The 21,059-nt window shown below is 50.2% G+C and overlaps 1 protein-coding gene across 3 annotated transcripts in view; it reads right to left on the bottom strand.

The window, feature by feature from the left end:
• Positions 1-21,059, bottom strand: part of osbpl1a (oxysterol binding protein-like 1A) — a 298,479-nt gene that overhangs the window by 161,093 nt on the left and 116,327 nt on the right. For all 3 annotated transcript variants that reach the window (XM_072468513.1, XM_072468514.1, XM_072468515.1), the window contains 2 exons: positions 5,789-5,870; positions 3,313-3,419 (listed from right to left, as the gene is read on the bottom strand). In XM_072468513.1, the coding sequence (XP_072324614.1) occupies positions 3,313-3,419; positions 5,789-5,870 (189 nt within the window). The remainder of the gene's footprint in view (positions 1-3,312; positions 3,420-5,788; positions 5,871-21,059) is intronic.

Genomic DNA, 21,059 nt, shown 5'->3' with positions numbered 1-21,059 from the left:
ACATTATCCTCACAGGAAAAGCAAATTTGTATTTAGAAACTCCAGATAAAATCAGGTGGGAATTTATAAAGCTTCCAGCAGGGATAATGTTTTTAAAGACAGGTGTTTAAAATCTACCTTCCTTCATTGCAAATTACCTGCCAGTCAAGGTGAGTTTCTGATGGTCTGTCATTTGAGATCTCCACCTTGCTCCCACACTCTGATCCCCCGCGTCTTCAGCCACCGGCTGAGTGCCAGTGAAAGCTCAACTGAAGCTCAGGTAAAGGCACCTCCCACTCTCCCCCTTCACACACTCCGAACCCATCACCTCGCTCACCTTTTCTCAGCTTCCGGCGACAGGTCACAGCCCCGAATCGTTAGCTCAGTTTCCCGCTCGGCAGGAGGCGCTCCACGATTTCCAGCTTCTCCTTCCAGCTGTAGGGCCCCAGCCCCGCGGTTTTGTGCTCGAGTAAGGAGTTCGGATTCTGTGCATCCCCACCCTCCCGAAGGTTAAAATCCCCCTGCTGACGTACAGCGGCCAGGTTGCTGATTGCACGGAGTTCATGCGCATGCGACAGGCGGGCTGCTCCACTGCAGAGGCATCGCAGTTGAGTCAGATTATGCCCTCGTCCCAGCCTCTGTGACCTTGATGCTGGCTAACAATTCAGTCAAGTCAACACCCTCGTTAACCTGCTCACAAACAGGCAGCCTTTTCCACAGACTGGACTCAGTGCCACTCTGACCTGGAGTAAACTGGCAGGAAGCGGGACACAGGTGGAATGTGAAGGATAATTGGGATCGGCGAAATTAAAAAAAAAAAAAAACGCCATCCTCTTTAACCCAGGTGGACAGTTAAACCCCAGGGGGTACGACAGGGTGAATTTTAAAAGCTACTAAACGTTGTTTGCAAAAATAGTTACTATGTCGGCAGGCGTGAGGAGATGGGGGGGAGGGGGGGGGGGCGCGGTGCGAATGGAGGAAAAGAGGCCCCCGGCGGGCAGGAAGGGGGAGTGAACAAGGTGGGGGGGGGGGTGAGGCAGGAATGGAGGGGGGTCTAGACGGGACGAGGAAGAAGAGGCAAAGTGGGAAGGGGTGGGGGGGGGGGAGGGGGAGGTGGGGAGGGGGCGAGGCGGGATGGGGGAGGGGGCGAGGCGGGATGGGGGAGGGGGCGAGGCGGGATGGGGGAGGGGGCGAGGCGGGATGGGGAGGGGGCGAGGCGGGATGGGGAGGGGGCGAGGCGGGATGGGGGAGGGGGCGAGGCGGGATGGGGAGGGGGCGAGGCGGGATGGGGGAGGGGGCGAGGCGGGATGGGGGAGGGGGCGAGGCGGGATGGGAGAGGGGGCGAGGCGGGATGGGGGAGAGGGCGAGGCGGGATGGGAGAGAGGGCGAGGCGGGACGGGGAGGGGACGAGGCGGGACGGGGGAGGGGGCGAGGCGGGACGGGGGAGGGGGCGAGGCGGGACGGGGGAGGGGGCGAGGCGGGACGGGGGAGGGGGCGAGGCGGGACGGGGGAGGGGGCGAGGCGGGACGGGGGCGAGGCGGGACGGGGGCGAGGCGGGATGTGGGGAGGGGGCGAGGCAGGATGGGGAGGGTGCGGGGCAGGATGGGGGAGGGGGCGAGGCAGGATGGGGGAGGGGGCGAGGCAGGATGGGGGAGGGGGCGAGGCAGGATGGGGGAGGGGGCGAGGCAGGATGGGGGTGGGGGCGAGGCAGGATGGGGGAGGGGGCGAGTCAGGATGGGGGATGGGGGCGAGGCAGGATGGGGAGGGGGCGAGGCAGGATGGGGAGGGGGCGACGCAGGATGGGGGAGGGGGCGACGCAGGATGGGGGGAGGGGGCAAGGCAGGATGGGGGGAGGGGGCAAGGCAGGATGGGGGAGGGGGCAAGGCAGGATGGGGAGGAGGCGAGGCAGGATGGGGAGGGGGCGACGCAGGATGGGGGGAGGGGGCAAGGCAGGATGGGGAGGGGGCGAGGCAGGATGGGGAGGGGGCGAGGCAGAATGGGGGAGGGGGTGAGGCAGGATGGGGAGGGGACGAGGCAGGATGGGGGAGGGGACGAGGCAGGATGGGGAGGGGACGAGGCAGGATGGGGAGGGGGCGAGGCAGGATGGGGAGGGGGCGAGGCAGGATGGGGAGGGGGCGAGGCAGAATGGGGAGGGGGCGAGGCAGGATGGGGAGGGGGCAAGGCAGGATGGGGGGAGGGGGCAAGGCAGGATGGGGGAGGGGCAAGGCAGGATGGGGAGGGGGCGAGGTGGGATGGGGAGGGGGTGAGGCAGGATGGGGAGGGGGTGAGGCAGGATGGGGAGGGGGCGAGGCAGGATGGGGAGGGGGCGAGGCAGGATGGGGAGGGGGCGAGGCAGGATGGGGGAGGGGGCGAGGCAGGATGGGGGAGGGGCGTGGCAGGATGGGGAGGGGGCGAGGCAGGATGGGGGAGGGGGCGAGGCAGGATGGGGGAGGGGGCGAGGCAGGATGGGGAGGGGGTGAGGCAGGAGGGGGGGAGGGGGCGAGGCAGGAGGGGGGGAGGGGGCGAGGCAGGATGGGGAGGGGGTGAGGCAGGATGGGGAGGGGGAGAGGCAGGATGGGGAGGGGGAGAGGCAGGATGGGGAGGGGGCAAGGCAGGATGGGGGGAGGGGGCAAGGCAGGATGGGGGGAGGGGCAAGGCAGGATGGGGAGGGGGCGAGGTGGGATGGGGAGGGGGTGAGGCAGGATGGGGAGGGGGTGAGGCAGGATGGGGAGGGGGCGAGGCAGGATGGGGAGGGGGCGAGGCAGGATGGGGAGGGGCGAGGCAGGATGGGGAGGGGGCGAGGCAGGATGGGGGAGGGGGCGAGGCAGGATGGGGGAGGGGCGTGGCAGGATGGGGAGGGGGCGAGGCAGGATGGGGGAGGGGGCGAGGCAGGATGGGGGAGGGGGCGAGGCAGGATGGGGAGGGGGTGAGGCAGGAGGGGGGGAGGGGGCGAGGCAGGATGGGGAGGGGGTGAGGCAGGATGGGGAGGGGGAGAGGCAGGATGGGGAGGGGGAGAGGCAGGATGGGGAGGGGGAGAGGCAGGATGGGGAGGGGGAGAGGCAGGATGGGGAGGGGGTGAGACGGGATTGGGGAGGGTGTGAGGCAGGATTGGGGGAGGGGGCGAGGCAGGATGGGGAGGGGGCGAGGCAGGATTGGGGAATTGCCTAGACCTGAAAAGTAAAAGGGTTGCAGGACTCTGGGAATGGGGGGTATCGCTTTCAAAGATACAGCACAGGCAGAGAGGGGCTGAATGGCCTCCCGCTACACTGTATGATTCTATCAAAGCTGAAAATTGTCACAAGATAGAGTCGGCACAGAATGAGTGATACAAACCGTTTCTTGTTTGGAGATGAACAGTACACAGTTATTGAGTGCAATACATGCGATCCTGGATGATTCAGTCACATCTTTCACCTTCTGTAATAGTTGCGGGGGAAATCCTGCAGCAAAAGCAAACATGAATTTGATCCCGTGAATGCTGACGTCCAACCCAGCTTCATAATCCAACAAAACGTGCATTTATATAGTCCCTCCAGCTTGGTCTAACACGTTTATCATATCCTCCTTGTCCTTGTATTCTGTGCCCCGATTAACGAAGTCCAGAATACTATTTGCTTTATGACCTGCTCTCTCCGGTTTCCTCCCACAGTCCAAAGATGAGCAGGTTAGGTGGATTGGCCGTGATAAATTGCCCTTAGTGTCCACAAAGGTTAGGTGGGGATACTGGGTTACAGGGATAGGGTGGAGGCGTGAGGCTTAAGTAGGGTGCTCTTTCCAAGGGCCGGTGCAGACCGATGGGCTGAATGGCCTCCTTTTGCACTGTAAATTATATATATATATATATATATTATACACCCATATATATACACATATATATGTATATATACATAATTCCACCTGTGCTGCCACCTTCAATGATCGATGCACATCTACCAGGTCCCTCTGTTCCTGCGCCCCATTAAGAATTTAACCCCTTATTTTATATTGTCTCTCCAGATTCTTCCTGCCAAAGTGCACCATCTCACACTTCCCCGCATTGAACTTCATCTGCTGCCTATCTGCCCCCTCCACCCACTTGTCAATGTCCTTGTGAGGTTTACACTCACAGATTCCAATACTTCCAAGTTTCAAATGTTGAAACTGTGCCCAGTGCACCAAGATAGAGGTCATTAAAAGGTGCGAAGGTGTCTGGCAAACGAGCTAACGGCATCTTAGGGGGGTGGGGGGGGGGGGGAAACCCGTATTATTTACAAGGCAGGCGATTTGGAACTGGAGCGCGCTGCCCGAGTGTGGAGGAGGCAGGTCCAATTGTGGCATTTCGAAAGAGAGTCGGATACACAACTGCTGATGGGAACGCGTTTGAAGGGGCTTTGGGGGCAAAATGGCAGGGGTGGGGGGGGGGGGGGGAAAGAGAGAGGTGGGGGGAGTTGCTGTTGCAGGGAGCGGGCACTAGTTCAATGGGCCGAATAGCCTCCGTGCTGTGACCACTGATTCATCACCTATCTGGTGGAAACAGGAAAAAGCTGAACTGCAGAAACGTTTTCAATCAAAAACTGAAATCTTAAAGTTGCCCGTCAGTGGGAAATGAGATTGTCAACATTCAACATGATTAATCGCAGAACGCATTCTGAAAGACACCACCAGTCCGTACGACAGTGGTGAAGCATTAACAGCCCGAGTGCGGATTAGCTGCGATTAGATTATCCTGCTCCCTATTAAGGAGCAAATCCATTCGGAGGGCTGAGGATTTGTAGGTCAGTGTTAGAATTTATTTTTAGACACTTAAGAAAAATTAAGTGCGAAGACGACAGGGCAGGATGAGAAAGGTGCTAAAAATCATTCCTGGATCCTAAAGTTTAGAAAGAGAGGCAGACCGAACAAAAGGCAGGAATTCAGCCAAGGCAGGATTTCTTTTGTTTTTAAAGCAGTGAGGTTGTTGTGATCAGCAGAGCGCTGCCTGAAAGGACAGAGGAAGCAGATTCAATCGGAACTTTCAAAAGGGAAATTGGGTAAAGACTTCAGAAGGCAATATATCTGCACGATGATTGGGAAAAGAGCAGGGAGTAAGACTAACTGGTTCGCACCTTCAAAGACCCAGCACAGGTACGAAGAAGGGCTGAATGGGATCCTTCTGTGCTCTATGATTATCAGCCAATGGATGGGGGCATTCCACTCATTTCTCATTTCCCAGCATCACCCATTATATCACTGGACTGCTTTATGGCGGCACAGTGGTTAGCACTGCTGCCTCGCAGCGCCAGGGACCCGGGTTCGATTCCGGCCTCGGGTCACTCTCTGTGCGGAGTTTGCACGTTCTCCCCGTGTCTGCGTGGGTTTCCTCCGGGTGCTCCGGTTTTCTCCCGCAGTCCAAACGTGTGCAGGTTAGGAGGATTGGCCATGATCAATGACCCCTTAGCGCCCAAAGATGTGCAGGTTAGCGCGGTTCAGGGGTTGTGGGGGTAGTGCGGGAGAGTGGGCCTAGGTAGGGTGCCACTTTCAGTGGGTCGGTACAGGTCCGACAGGCCGCCTTCTCCACGGTAGGGAATCTATGGCATTGCAATCCCTTGCTTTTTCATTGGGGAGCACCCTGTACCCATTAGACGGAGAACCAAATGAGAATGGTAATAATCCGAAGGAGAAGGGGGAACAATATGAAGTAGGCTACAGAGCCCAACACAGTAAAACCTAACACGCCATCCAGAATTCCAGTTCCTTATCTCTCCCCTGCCCTGAACTATGGTTCAGAAGTGTTAGGTAAACTATAAAATAAAACTTCATTTATGTGCAGTGGCAAAATTCCACCCATTACCTTTTGCAATTCCAGGGCCTTCAACCATGCTGAATAAACTCGCAGCCTCTTTCTCAAGCCTCTGTTGGCAGGTCTGTACAGTCTGTTCATCAAAAGTCAAAATATAAATATTCCAAAAGCACAAAACAGATTTATATTCTTGTTTATATTAACACATCTTCACGGAAACGGCGGTAATGTCACTGGACGAGCAATCCAGAGGCTCAGCCTAATGCCCTGGGGGCACCGGTTCGAATCCCTCCACACCAGCTGGTGGAATTGAAATTCAATGAATGAAATCTGGAATATAAAATCTAGTCTCGGTAATGGCGACCATGACAACTATCGTCGCTTGTCCCAAAAACCCATCTGGGTCACTCTTGCCCCTTTAGGGAAGGAAATCTGCTGTCCTTGCCCCGTCTGGCCTATGCGTGACTCCAGACCCACAGCAATGTAATTAGTTGACTCTTAACTGCTCCCTCTGAAATGGCCGAGTGAGGCACTAGGTTGGAGGGCAATTAGGGATGGGCAACATATTCTGGTCCAGCCAGCGTTGCCCACACCCCATGTGGTGAATGTAGGAAATTGTTATATCTTTTATATAGGCAGGTTTAGTTCAGTGGGTTAGACAGCTGGTTTGGTTTTCTGGTTGCTGCTGAAAGGGTCTCTCTACAAAGGTCTGCACAGAGAGCAGCAAGTAACCCCGGTTGCTAACTTTATTTATGAGTTGATTTTGAATTGTATGGTGTTCCTTATTTGGAATATGCAGAACAAGGCCAGCAGCGCGGGTTCATTTCCCGTACCAGCTTACCCGAACAGGCGTCAGAATGTGGCGACTAGGGACTTTTCACAGTAACTTCATACTTGTGACAATAAAAGATTATTACTATATATTACAAACCCTGGGTTCAAATACATGCAGGCAGTGTGTCTGCTAAAGCAGTGATTAAGGGTCATAAAGGTGAAGTTATCATTTATTTAATCCATTTACTTGTTTACAGAGAGGTGGCTAATGGGATATTATTGTTTATGTTTGTTGAGGTTCCCTGAGGTATATATAATTTAATGAGGCATGTCCTAGTTAAGCAAGTCATGTGCCTTCTTAGTGGGATACAGATGATGTAATTAATGGGAGGGACCAAGTCTTTCTGTAGCTTTGGCAGTTTTGCTATAGGATTAGAGTCTGACAAGAAAGAAATATTCTCTGGTTGCTGCTGAAAGGGTCTCTCTCCAAAGGTCTGCACAGAGAGCAGCAAGTAACCCTGGTTGCTAACTTTATTTATGAGTGGATTTTGAATTGTATGGTGTTCCTTATTTGGAATATGTATAGTGACAGGTGTAGCTAGCATCCTCTGATCGACGAACTGTTTAACTGCTAATTGTAAAGCTATTTCTTCGATGTTAAAGTGGTTAATTCTGTGTTTAAAGTTTGTTTTAACATAAAGGATACCCATTGGTCAGAGTCATCACGCCTGGGGTGAAGTATCCTTTCCTCACAGTATTACAAATAGAAAATTGTTTGGGGTTCTTGTCCGGTATCCTAATAAAAATTGGGGTCTGTTGGGGTATCCTAACACCAAGAAAGAATAAATAAATCCTTCAATGTTGCAGGGTTCTTGTGAAACAAGTTCTAGTGCTTCCAGATGATCAAATCATGGCTCTATTAGTGTCAGACCCACCTCGGAATTAGAGGTTTGCGGGCTTAAGAACCACCCCGGGATTTGAACAGAACGTCATGGCAGAATTGGGTTGTGGATTAGTGTAGCAACTTTCACGAATTCCTGATGTCCCCACCATACTTTACAGCAAGTGTAATCATTTTTATAATGCAGGAAACATAGCAGCCAGTAATGCGCAGCAGGATCCCATAACAGCAACATGGTAGTGGCCAGATCATCCGGCAGACGTGATGTTAGCTCAGGGATAAATATTGGCCAAGACACCAGGGAGGAGCCCCCGCCCCGCTCTTCTTCATCCGAGAGGGTAGATGGGGCCTCAGTCTGGTGTCTCATACAAGACGGCACACCTCCAACACTGCCACATCCAACACTGCAACCCTCCCTCAGGGCAGCACTGTAAGTGTCGGCGAAGATTTTGTGCTGATGTCCCTGGATCTTCTGACTGAGTGGTGGGAATGTTGCCCACCGAGCCACGACTGATGTGAGTTCAATAATGTAACCAACACTACACAGGAGATATCGAGCTGCATTACCCAAGGTTATTTGTGTGCCTTGCAAAATAAATTTGCACTATTCAAATGAACAGGGTGATGATATAATCTATGAAGTAAATAAATGTAACATAATAAGAAACACCAAACCTTTCTCCACAAAATAAGGTTGAGAAATCAGTCCATTGCAAGGCTGGGGTAGGGAGCTTTATTATTTTTTACATTTATTTTTACAGGATGTGGGCATCACTGGTCAGACCAGCATTTATTGTCCATCCCTAGTTGTCCTTCAGAAGGTGGTGAAAAGTTGACTTCTTGAACCCGTTGCAGGCCCTGAGGTGCAGGTACACCCCAGTGCTGTTAGGGAGGGAGTTCCAGGACTTTAACCCGGCGACAGCGGAGGAACGGCCAATATATTTCCAAGTCAGGGCAGTGAGTGACTTGGAGGGGAATCTCCAGGTGGTGGGGTTCCCAGGTATCTGCTGCTCTTGTCCTCCTAGATGGTAGTGGTCGTGGGTTTGGAAGGTGCTGCCTAAAGAACCTTGGTGAGTTACTGCAGCGCATCTTGTAGATGGTACACACGGCTGCCACTGTTTGTCGGTGGTGGAGGGTTTGAATGTTTGTGGAAGGTCGAGCATCTTGAGTGTTGTGGGAGCTTCACTCATCCAGGCAAGTGGAGAGCATTACTATCCTGACTTGTGCCTTGTCAATGGTGGATAGGCTTTTGGGGGGGGGGGGGGGGGGGGGGGGGGGGGGGGTCAGGAGATGAGTTACTCACCATAGGATTTCCAACCTCTAACCCGATCTTGGAGTCAGTGTTTATTATATGGCTAGTCCAGTTCAGTTTGTGGTCAATGATAACCCCCAGGATGTTGATAATGGGGGATTCAGTGATGGTAAGCAGCAATGCCGTTAGCTCAGTTTTCTTTTTATAAACCTTGCTGCCAATCAAGTTAACCAGATGCAGATAATTTCACACTACGGAACTAATAGGACATCACCGAATGTTTACCCTAGAATTTATTTTCTTACGCTACTCACAGGAAAATACAGCCATAATTATATTTATCTCAAGGCACTGCACACAAAAATCAAATCAAATATCTAGGCATCGTAACGTATTTGCATTCAATCTTGAATAAAAAGGTTTTAAAACCCTCCTTGCAACTCATAGCGTGAAATCTAATCGACTTGTGGAAAATTGCACAATCCTCCCTTTTCTATTGCATTTAATAGAATTAGTAACATAATAATCTTTATTAGTGTCACAAGTAGGCGTACATTAACACTGCACTGAAATGACTATGAAAATCCCCTCGTCGCCACATTCCGGCACCTGTTCGGGGACACAGAGGGAGAATTCAGAATGTCCAATTCACCTAACAGCACGTCGTTCAGGACTTGAGGGAGGAAACCGGAGCACCCGGAGGAAACCCACGCAGACACAGGGAGAATGTGCAGATTCGGCAAAGACAGTGACCCAAGCCTTATGGTCTTTCCTTTCTCCGTCATGTGTTTATTCAGCTTCCCCCTTAAGATGTCCAGCCAAAGATGTGGAAGTTAGGTGGATCGGCCACGCTATATTGCCCCTTAGTGTCCAAAGATGTGTAGGTTGGATCACGGGGTTACGGAGATAGGGAGGGGGAGTGGGCCTAGGTAGAGTGCTCTTTCGGGAGGGTCGGTGCAGCCTCAATGGGTCGAATGACCTCCTTCTGCATTGGAGGAATTCTAGGATTCAAAATGTATCACCAGTCACTTCAAATGCCGGTTCCACATTCTAAACACTCTCTGGGTAACACAGTTCCTCCGGCATTCATTCGTGCGCACGGCCGCATGTATGGAGCAGAAAATTAATTAGAAACACACAGGGTGAGGTCCCCATTCTTTACAGACGCAATTTTTTGGAGTGATTAAACATTTATTGAAAAGGCACCAGGTTGCAAGGTGGAAAGTTGGCCGAGGTTTCCAAGCGGAAATTCTATGACTGATTGAATCAACCTTGGATGCGTTTGTTCTAAATTTAAACGAGCTTCCTACTGCACACCTAAACATGTGAGAGACATAAGAACACAAACCACAGCCTCAGCAGTTCTCCCTGCCCAGGGCACCGTTATTTCAAGGTGACACAGATTAAACGGGAGCTCGAAATTCAGAGGATTAATTTTTCTTAGTCCGGCAAAATAGCAAAGCAGCTCGTCGAGCTGTGTACCTCCTGCTGCCAACTTGCTGTTCGAAAGGGTCTACGTTACGCTAGATATTCAATGGAGATCATGCCGTTAACAAGCCTAATGTGCAGCTCATGGCTTATATTTGGAATACAAGAGGAGGCGATTCAGCCCCCTTGAACCCGTTTAGTTGGATCATGGCTGGTCTGTATCTCAACTCCCATCTCCCCTCCTCCTTGCTTCCATATCCCCGAATCCACCAACCAACAAAAATCTCTCATCCCAATTCGGAAGTTTTCAACTGAACCACCGCCTCTCAATTGGCCCCAATTCAGGTTGCCACCCCTCCAGGGTTGGCCCGGAATTGTAGATCAATTTCCAGGCGGGCGCAACCTGGAGAAGAATCTTCGGAATAATGGGAAAGGTTGCTTTTTCCTGTCACCTTCTTTGACTGTTGTCTTTTACCAAATGTGCAAATGTTGAAAACAGGGAGAGATGGCTGTTTTGGCTGACAGTCGAGAAGAATCCAGTTGGGTAATGGGTCATTTTGCATTCCAATTGGTGCGGGAAGGCCGCGCGTTAGAAGGGTGACGTGTTGGCCGATTAATGGTTGGAGCCCGGGGGCGAGTCCCGTGTTGAATCCTCCAGGAATACATTTAATCACAGTTGGCAACACCAGCCTCAACAGCTATTAGTGGGTCGAGTGTTTTGGGTCTCGACGATCCGCGCGGTCTGAATAACCGTTTCCTGACATCCTCAAATGCCCCAAGATTTAACTCTAGAGGCAGGGAGTCGGGTTAAAGGAAGTCGGGCTAAATATTTATAAGTCACTGGTCTGGCCTCAGCTGGAGTATTGGGCTTGATTCTGGACACCTCACTTTCGGATGGATGTCAAGGCCGTTGGTGAGGGTGCAGAGGAGATTGATCAATGTGGTGGAGACAGGTTCAATCGAGGTGCTGAAGAGGCCATGAGATGATCGATCACTGGATTAGAAACAGCGCGGAGGGGCGGGGGGAAAAGGCGGGGGAACGGCCGCAAGGCACGAAGCTCGTTTGGACGGCTGGTGCAGCCCCGATGGGCCAAATGACCTCCTTCTGCGCAGTGACGATTCTGTTTTCAGAACGGTTCCAGGATTGAGCGACCTCAGATATGTGGAGGGACTGGGAGAAGCTGGGATTGTTCTCCTTCGAGCAGAGCGGATAAAGGGGAGATTTAATAGAGGTGTTCAGATTAATGAGGGATTTGGATAGAGTAAATGAGGAGAAAATGTTTCCACTGCCAGAAAGGTCGGCATCCAGAGGGCACAAATTTTAGATTCATTGAAGAACTGAAGGATATTTAAAAAAAAGACACACGGGGGGCTTGCTGCTAACTGATGAATTATTCTACAATACACCAGCCAACAACCTTAACGTACATATTAGAGGGACACAAAGTGTATCTCAAACATATTAGATCAATCGTTGACAGGTTCGAAACAGTGTTTTGCCCAGTTAAGCACAGCTGCCGGAGAACGCGGGGCTTCCCGAAGTAATTCCCAACATCAAATCACTGATTTTATCGGTAGGTTTAGCAAACGTTTTTTGGAAATGTCTGACGCGGGGTTATATTCACTTTGCGGGAGTGAAGGATGAAAATGGCAGCTTTCTACAAAGGGGACAAAATAGGAATGGAGCAGGTGTAGTTGCTCCGAACTTGCAACGGCTGCAGGAAGGTGGGACTGGATTGTCTGCAAACACCAGGACTGCACAGCTTGCTGATGTGCGCTGAAGCATCTATTCAGCAGCAGCTGTATTTGCCTGAACAAACGCTGCTTTCAACCCTCCAAACGGCCGATTAGCAAACACGTGCTTGAGGAAGAGGCTTTCCAAAGTCTTTAATGCCAAAATACATTTGGCAGGATTTTGAGACTGTACATTATCAAACAAAGATACAGCATAGGAGGAGTCCTTCGGCATTTCCCTTTCTTTGTAAGAGCTGTACAGTTAGTCTCAGTCCCCTATTCTTTCCCCATAACCCTGCGTTTTCTTTTCCCTTTTCAAGTATCCCCCTTTGGAAAGTTACCATTGAATCTGCACCCACCGCCTTCGGGGCACATTCCAGATCGTCACAACTTACTGAGTCAAAAATAAATAAAAATTCTCCAGGCTGCTAAGTCTATAAAACCCAAGACGGGTTGCCTTTTCCAATTGCGTATCAAAGGATTAATGCTCACAGGAGTCCAAATATTTTGGAGTTTAATCCCTCACAGATGGATGCTTTTGAACACATGGAAGCAGCGAGGGCTTCTGTATCCGAGGCAGGAGAAATAGCTCCTGACAGCATCCTGCTTGTCACACTTTCGGGAGGACATCAAGGCCTTGCAGATGGTGCAGAGGAGATTTATTCAAATGGTTCTAGGAATGAGGGACTAAAGTTATGTGGAGAGACTGAAGATGCTGGGAGAGTTCTCCTTAGAACAGAGAAGCTGAAGAGGTTTGATAGAGGTGTTCAAGATAAATAAGGAAAAGCTGTCTCCACTGGCAAGATGGTCGGTAACCAGAGGGTCGCGGTTTTAAGATCGTTGCAAAAACAGGCAGTGGGGTGATAGCCGATTTCAAAAACGCAGTGAATTACTGGCACCTGGAATACACAGTCTGAAAGTGAGGCATTCCTGTGTAGATCAGCAAGCAAGGGGGCAATGGGTGAATGGGTGTATTACTTGGCGCGAGTAATACAGCAAAAAGTTAAGGTGATCTCGCGCAAGCATTCTTAAGGGATTTGGCGGGGTAGATGTTAAGAAAATGTTTCCCAACTTGCTCAGCAATTTGAGCAAACTCAAGACAAGAGATTTTTTGATACCAGGGGAATAATGGATATGCGATAATGCGGTAATAGAACATTACAGCGCAGTACAGGCCCTTCGGCCCTCGATGTTGCGCCGACCTGTGAAACCACTCTAAAGCCCATTTACACTATTCCCTTATCGTCCATATGTCTATCCAATGACCATTTGAATACCCTTAGTGTTGGCGAGTCCACTACTGTTGCAGGCAGGGCATTCCACGCCCTTACTACTCTCTGACATCTGTCTTATATCTATCTCCCCTCAATTTAAAGCTATGACCCCTCGTGCTAGACATCACCATCTGAGGAAAAAGGCTCTCACTGTCCACCCTATCTCTCACTGTCCACCCTATCCAATCCTCTGATCATCTTGTAAAGTGGGATTATGGCAGATTAGTCATGATAAGAACAAGCAGGGGCCATTTTTCTCCAAGAGTTTCTTCTGCCATTGCCTTGGCCTCATATTCTTTAATATACCCTTGGAAACAAAAAACCTACCAACCTGACAAGTTTACAAAGACCGACATCAATTGCCATTTGAGGAACAGCATTCCAAAATTCTACCGGTTGAAGTGTTTCCTAATCTGACTCCCAAAAGGATCAGGACAATCAAATTAGCAAGGGTGGTCTCGAAGATAAATTTGTAGAAAGTATTTGCCACAGTTTTCTGGATCATTATGTGGTGAAAGAAACTAAGGACAAAGTTATCTTACATCCAGAATTTTGTAATGAGGCAGGGTTAAATAGTCGTGCCAAAATAAAATGTCCACTGGGAAATAGTGATCATAATACCACTGAATTCCATGTTAATTTTGAAAGTGAGGTACTCCAATCACAAACAAGAATCTTCAACTTAAGCAATGCCAATTACATAGGCATGAGGGGAGAACTGGCTGTGGTGAACTGAGTAAATAGACTAAAAGGTCTGGCAGTAAATAAAAAACATTTAAAGAAACAATTCAAAATGTTCAACAAAAAATACATTCCACTGAAAAACAAAACTCAGCAAAAAAGACTGATCCATGGCTCATTCAAAGTTAAGAGTGGTATTAGATTAAAAAAGGACGTTTACAATGTTTCAAAAAAACAAAAAAAAAAATCGCAGCGAGTCTGAAGTTTTAGAAACCAATAAAGTGCCACCAAAAAGTTGACACAAAGGGATAAATAGGACAGTGAACTAGCCAGGAATATAAAAACAAGAGGGTAAGAGCTTTTATAAGTGTATAAAAGGAGGAGAGAAGCTAAAGTAAACATTGATCCCTTTGAGGCCAGGACAGGAGAAATCATGGGGAACGGCAGAGGCATTGAACAAATATTTTTCTGTCTTCACAATAGAAGGAAAATGTGGCAAACTATTTAAAACATTGGCTTAGTAACAGGAACCAAAAGTTAATGGTCGATGGCTGCCTTTGCAATTGGAAAGTTGTTTCAAGTGGTGTTCCACAGGGCTCGGTGTTGGGATCTTACTGTTTGTGTTATATATTAACGATTTGGATGTGAACGTGGGGAGCATGATTGGGAAATTTGCAGATGACACAAAGATTGGCCGAGGGGTGGACAGTGTAGAGGATAGCTCTAATCTCCAGAATGATACAGAAGGATTGGTGGAATGGGCAGTAAAGTGGCAGATGGAATTTAATATCTAGATGTGTGAGGTCATGCATTTAGGGAGGTCAAACAGTTATCGGGAGTAAGTGGGAATATACCAAGAGGGGTAGATGAAGTGAGAGATCTTGGCGTACACAGGTCCCTAAAGGCAGCAGTTCAAGTAGACAAGGTTGTAAAGAAACCGTATGGAATGCTCCCATTCATTGGCAGAGCTATAGAATATAAATATAAGTATATAATGTTAGAATTGTATAAAACACTGGTGAGGCCACAACTGGAGTATTGTGGGCAGTTCTGGTCGCCACATTACAGGAAGGACGTTATTGCTCTGAGTGCAGAGGAGGTTTACAAGAATGTTGCCAGTGCTAGAAAAGTGTAGCTACGGGGAGAGATTGGATAGGTTGGGGCTATTTACCTTGGAACAAGGAAGGCTGAGGGGTGACTTAATTGATGTGTACAAAATTATCAGGGAAGAGATAGAATGGACAGGATATAATTGTTTCCCCAGTGGAGAATTCTAGAACCAGGGGACGTAGATTCAAGACAAGTGACAGAAGGTGTAGAGGGGACATGAGGAAGATTTTTTTACCCAGAGGGTAGTGGGAGTCTGGAATTCGCCGCCCCAGTTGGTGGTGGAGGCAGAGACCCTAAACTCAAAGAACAAAGAAATGTACAGCACAGGAACAGGCCCTTCGGCCCTCCAAGCCCGTGCCGACCATGCTGCCCGTCTAAAATCTTCTACACTTCCTGAGTCCGTATCCCTCTATTCCCATCCTATTCATGTATTTGTCAAGATGCCCCTTAAATGTCACTATCGTCCCTGCTTCCACCACCTCCTCCGGCAGCGAGTTCCAGGCACCCACTACCCTCTGTGTAAAAACTTACCTTGTACATCTCCTCTAAACTTTGCCCCTCGCACCTTAAACCTATGCCCCCTAGTAATTGACCCCTCTACCCTGGGAAAAAGTGTCTGACTATCCACTCTGTCTATGCCCCTCATAATTTTGTAGACCTCTATCAGGTCGCCCCTCAACCTCCTTCGTTCCAGTGAGAACAAATCAAGTTTATTCAACCTCTCCTCATAGCTAATGCCCTCCATACCAGGCAACATTCTGGTAAATCTCTTCTGCACCCTCTCTAAAGCCTCCACATCCTTCTGGTAGTGTGGCGACCAGAATTGAACACTATACTCCAAGTGTGGCCTAACTAAGGTTCTATACAGCTGCAACATGACTTGCCAATTCTTATACTCAATGCCCCGGCCAATGTAGGCAAGCATGTCGTATGCCTTCTTGACTACCTTGTCCACCTGTGTTGCCCCTTTCAGTGACCTGTGGACCTGTACACCTAGATCTCTCTGTCAATACTCTTGAGGGTTCTACCATTCACTGTATATTCCCTACCTGCATTAGACCTTCCAAAATGCATTACCTCACATTTGTCCGGATTAAACTCCATCTGCCATCTCTCCGCCCAAGTCTCCAAACGATCTAAATCCTGCTGTATCCTCTGACAGTCCTCATCGCTATCCGCAATTCCGCCAACCTTTTAAAAAGTACCTGGATCTGCATCTTAAGTGCTCTAAGCTCCGGACTATGGACTGGGTACAGGAAGGTGGGATTAGAAAGGGCATCTGGGTGCCCTCGGGCTGGCATGTACAAGATGGACCGAATGGCCTCCTTCTGTGCTGTAACCTTTCTGTGGTTCGATGGCAAGACACAAGTTCCATACCAGAGGTGGATGGTAACCTAGGGGCTAAAAAGAGTGAGGGGATGAAGGTGATTATTATCAGCAGAGACAAAGTATTGGAGATCTTGAAGGTGCTAAAATCCCTGGACCGGACGTCCAGGCCAACACCTAGGATTCTAAATGAGATAGCCGCAGAGATAGTGGACACACACTTACAATTTTCCAAAGTTCCTTAGATTCAGGAATGGTCCCACCGGATTGAAAGTCAGCAAATGTTACTACGCTTCTCAAGAAAGGAAGCAGCGAGAAACTAAAGTCTTAGTCTAACATCAGTCACAGATGAAATGCTGGAATCTATTATGAAGGGAGTCTTGACTATGCCCTTCGAAAGGCGGAGTACGATTACAACAAGTCAACATGGTTTGACAAAAGGAAAATCTTGTTTGACAAATGCACTGGTGTTTTTTTTGAGGATATTATCGGTATTGAGATTCTGAAGGGGTTCGGCAGAGGGGAGAAGGGGGGGGGGGGCCGAGAGATTGTCGGGGAATCTAAAACACGGGGCCACATCGCAGGATAAGGGGGCCGATCGCTGAGGACTGAGATGAGGAGAAATCTCTTCACTCAAAGGGTTGTGAATCTTTAGAATTCTTGACCCCAGAGGATGCTCCATCATTGAATTCATTCAACTGGCTCCTGCTCCCATCTCTTCTGAAAAAAGATCACCTGCAGACAGACATTAAAACGGACTCTTGCAGGAAAAGAAAAGGCAAACACACACGCTTGACAACATTTGAAATATTCTGAGATATCGCGCTGCTATTTGCTCCGTTCAGGATGCAGTGCCATAGCTCTCCAATAGAGGGAGGCAATGTGCAAACGTTTCACAGCAACTACACAGCAGCAGCTGAGAAAAATGGGCCACCTAGTGGCATTCACAGAGACAGCCAATACTCACAGATAGACATCAACTAGCGTCCCGATCGACTGTCTAAGTTGATGTGGAAAATTCGAATTTCCCAACATCGGCAAAGACTCAAATCTCTTTGTGGTTAGCTCAGGCGGCTAGATGTTTTTGTTTTTTAAAAATGTTTTTATTCTCCATTTTCCAGTTTTTATTCTCCAGTAAACAGAAATACAAAATCAATCCCCTTAACAAGAACCGTTGATCCCATCCTCCCACCACCCCAAACAACGGCCCACCTGTCAATATATGCAGCCAATAAAACGAACCCTCCCACGGTGGCAACAAAAAAACAAAGGAGAAAAGGAAAAAGGAGTCCGGGACCGCCCATGGTCACCATTAACCTATCGAGTCCACTCCCAACCCCCCCCCCCCCCCCCCACCCCCCCACCACACTCAACACCATCCAACCTCTGAAAGAGTACCGTACATGATACCCAAGAGTTGTAAACAACCCCCCCCACCAACTCCTCCCGCCCACTGCCTCTTGTAAAACTCCTCCCCCCAACCTCGGTTCCTTCCCCCCAACTTTCCACCCCGGCTAGACCACTCGGACCCTGTTCTGCCAGGCTCCGATGGCCGCAGCCCCTCCCCCCGCCCCCACCTCACTCCCGTTCACTGGCCGGCTTAAACCGGCCAGCGTGGAGGCCCCCGCCCGGGTCCCTTTCCCCCTTGCCCGGCCCTAGGAAAGCGCAGAAATCCCCTTTTAGCACACAAACCCCGCATATCCACCTACACCCCAAAGAGCCCTCATTTCGAGTGAAAGTCCCGTCCCTTCCCTTGTCCAAATATATACAACATTGGCTCCTTTAGCCCCTACACCCGCGCGCAGTGATACAAAAAAGAAGAAAATACAGTCATGAGGTTACATCGGCACATGGCCATTTCTTAATTCGTCAGTTCTGCCACAGTCCTTCAAACACCTCCGCTGCTTCCGCCGTTCCAAAATAAAAGTCCTTGAGCTTGTAAGTCACCCTCAGCTTCGCTGGATATACAATGCTGCACTGCACCTTGCTAATGTACAATGCCCTCTTCACCCGGTTGAAGGCAGCCCGCCTCCTCGCCAGCTCCACCGTAAAGTCCTGGTATACACGTATACCAGCTCCAGCCCACTGCACCACCCGCTTCTGCTTGGCCCAGCTCAGGAACTTTTCCTTCACACTGTACCTACGGAAGCACAGAGTCACTGCCCTTGGCGGCTCACTCGCCTTTGGTACAGGCCTCCACGACCGATGAGCCCGATCCAGTTCATATCGGGAGGGATCCTCCCCCTCCCACAATAGTTTCGCCAGCATCGCAGCAAAATACTCAGTCGGCCTCGGTCCTTCAACTCCTTCGGGCAGCCCCACAATCCTCAAATTCTGTCGCCTGGATCTGTTTTCCAGGTCTTCCATTTTTCCTCGCAGATCCTTGTTAATCTCCATCACCTTCCGCATCTCCTTCCCCATCAAGGTAAGTTGATCACCGTGCTGCAATAACGTCTCCTCCACTTCCTTCAGCGCCTCCCGTTGCTCTCGCACCTCCGCCACTGCGCTCGCCACCTCAGTCCTCACCGGGGAAACCGCCTCCTCCACCAGCACACTCAAAACCTCCCTCCTCTCCTTCCTCACCGTCTCCATGTATTTTGTAAACTGCCTTTCGAATTCCGCAGCCATCACCTTAGTTATTTCTTCAGCCGTAAGCAATGCGGCCTCCCCTGGTGCTCCAGCCTCCATTTTCCTTGGTGACCCCGTGGTGACCTTTCCACTCCTCGACGGACCTTCAGCTGTTTTTTTTTTTTACGGACTTTGTTTGCTCACCCTCGACATTTTTCTTTACTGTGCCTCCTCCGTGCCTTCTCCCTGCTTCCTCCCTGCTTTTGCCGCCTTCGTGGACTCTGGAACCGGGCTTAAAGCCCCGACAATGCCGTTCCCGAACGGGAGCCCTCCATTGTGCGGCCGCCTCCCGCCCGCCGTCACCGGAAGTCCAGGTGGTTAGATGGTTAGTATGGGTTTCGAAATAACACCAACAAAGTGATGGAAACATGGGAACTTCTTCCACGTCCTCACAAGAGTGGAAGGCAATGGACAAATCACCGCCGAGGAAAAAAGCACCAGCCACGGGGGCGGGCACGGTGACGCAGTGGTTAGCCCTGCTGCCTCACACCGCCAGGGTCCCGGGTTCGATTCCAGCCTCGGGTGGCTGTGTGGAGTTTGCAGGAGTTTGCGTGGGTTTCCTCCGGATGCTCCGGTTTCCTCCCACAGTCCAAAGGTGTGCAGGTTGGGTGGATTGGCCGTGCTAAATCGCCCCTTAACATCCAGGGGTGTACAGGTATATTTACGGGTATTGGGGCAGAGTGGATCGGTGCAGACTCGATGGGCCGAATGGCCTCCTTCTGCTCTGTAGGGATTCTATGAAATGGCTGAAAGTGAATCAGAGCACAGATGAACGAATGGATGTTCGAAACATGAACACATTGCGACCCCCTCCGACTCTGCTACTTTGTCAGTGGGAGATACCAGCTGCTTGCAAAATAATCATTAACATCCAAAAGATAATTGATTCTGTCAAACACCCCAGAAATCTGAGACATAATCACATTTCACAAAGGGATTTCCCTACTGTCTACCTGCCACCAGCTCCCAAATTGATTACTCCTGTTGGGGTGAATTTCCAGGACAGACAGGCACCTGCGTTATATGTTATATTTATATTAAATACACACCGTTTGATGTTGCACTAAATGTATCAATGCTAGCCAGAACGGAGGATGCCAAGTTGCAGATGGATCACGGGGCTTACTTGGCCACAATCTCGCAGCAGGTCAATTTACTCAGACAAACTGACCCATTCAGCAGCTGGACCGGATCAAACGGACAGTGACCCATTCAGCAGAAGATAGCCGCGATTGCGACAGGCTGTTGTATCCGAACAATGGAGCCAGCTGACAAAGTCAAAATGAGGAGGTCTCAAGCTTGCGGACTATTGTGAAAACCAAGGGACCGTTGTTAAGGATCAGGATAACATCATCAAGAAACCTCTGCCTGTCCATGAGTTCAGTAAGAAGTCTTACAGCCCCAGGTTAAAGTCCAACAAGTTTGTTACGAATCACTAGCTTGATGAACGGACATCGCGCGACAATCGCCAGGCAGGAATGTTCCCTTCCAGTCGGGGAACACTTCAGCAGTCAAGGGCATTCAGCCTCTGATCTCCGGGTAAGCGTTCTCCAAGGCGGCCTTCAGGACGCGCGACAACGCAGAAATTTATAGCCAGGTTCCACACACATGAGTGCGGCCTCAACTGGGACCTGGGATTCACGTCGCATTACATTCACCCCCCACCATCTGGCCTGGGCTTGCAAAATCCTACCAACTGTCCTGGCTTGAGACAATTCACACCTCTTTAACCTGGGGTTACCCCTCTCTCTGGATCTGTGTAGCCTGGGGTTACCCCTCTCTAAACCTTTTAAGGGGTTTAGCACACTTTTAAGGGGTTTAGCACACTTTTAAGGGGTTTAGCACACTGGGCTACATCGCTGGCTTTTAAAGCAGACCAAGGCAGGCCAGCAGCGCAGGTTCAATTCCCGTACCAGCCTCCCCGAACAGGCGCCGAAATATGGCGACTAGGGGCTTTTCAGAGTAACTTCATTGAAGCCTACTTGTGACAATAAGCGATTTTCATTCTGAAGTGCATATGTTTTAATGCAAGGAGCATTACGGGTAAGGCAGATGAACTTAGAGCTTGGATTACTACTTGGAACTATGATGTTGTTGCCATTACAGAGACCTGGTTGAGGGAAGGGCAGGATTGGCAGCTAAACGTTCCAGGATTTAGATGTTTCAGGCGGGATAGAGGGGGATGTAAAAGGGGAGGCGGAGTTGCGCTACTTG

The sequence above is a fragment of the Scyliorhinus torazame genome, chromosome 11, assembly GCF_047496885.1.
Source record: "Scyliorhinus torazame isolate Kashiwa2021f chromosome 11, sScyTor2.1, whole genome shotgun sequence".
NCBI classification, from domain to species: domain Eukaryota; kingdom Metazoa; phylum Chordata; class Chondrichthyes; order Carcharhiniformes; family Scyliorhinidae; genus Scyliorhinus; species Scyliorhinus torazame.
Note: the sequence above shows the minus strand (reverse complement) of the source record. Positions and strands in the feature narration are given on the sequence as shown.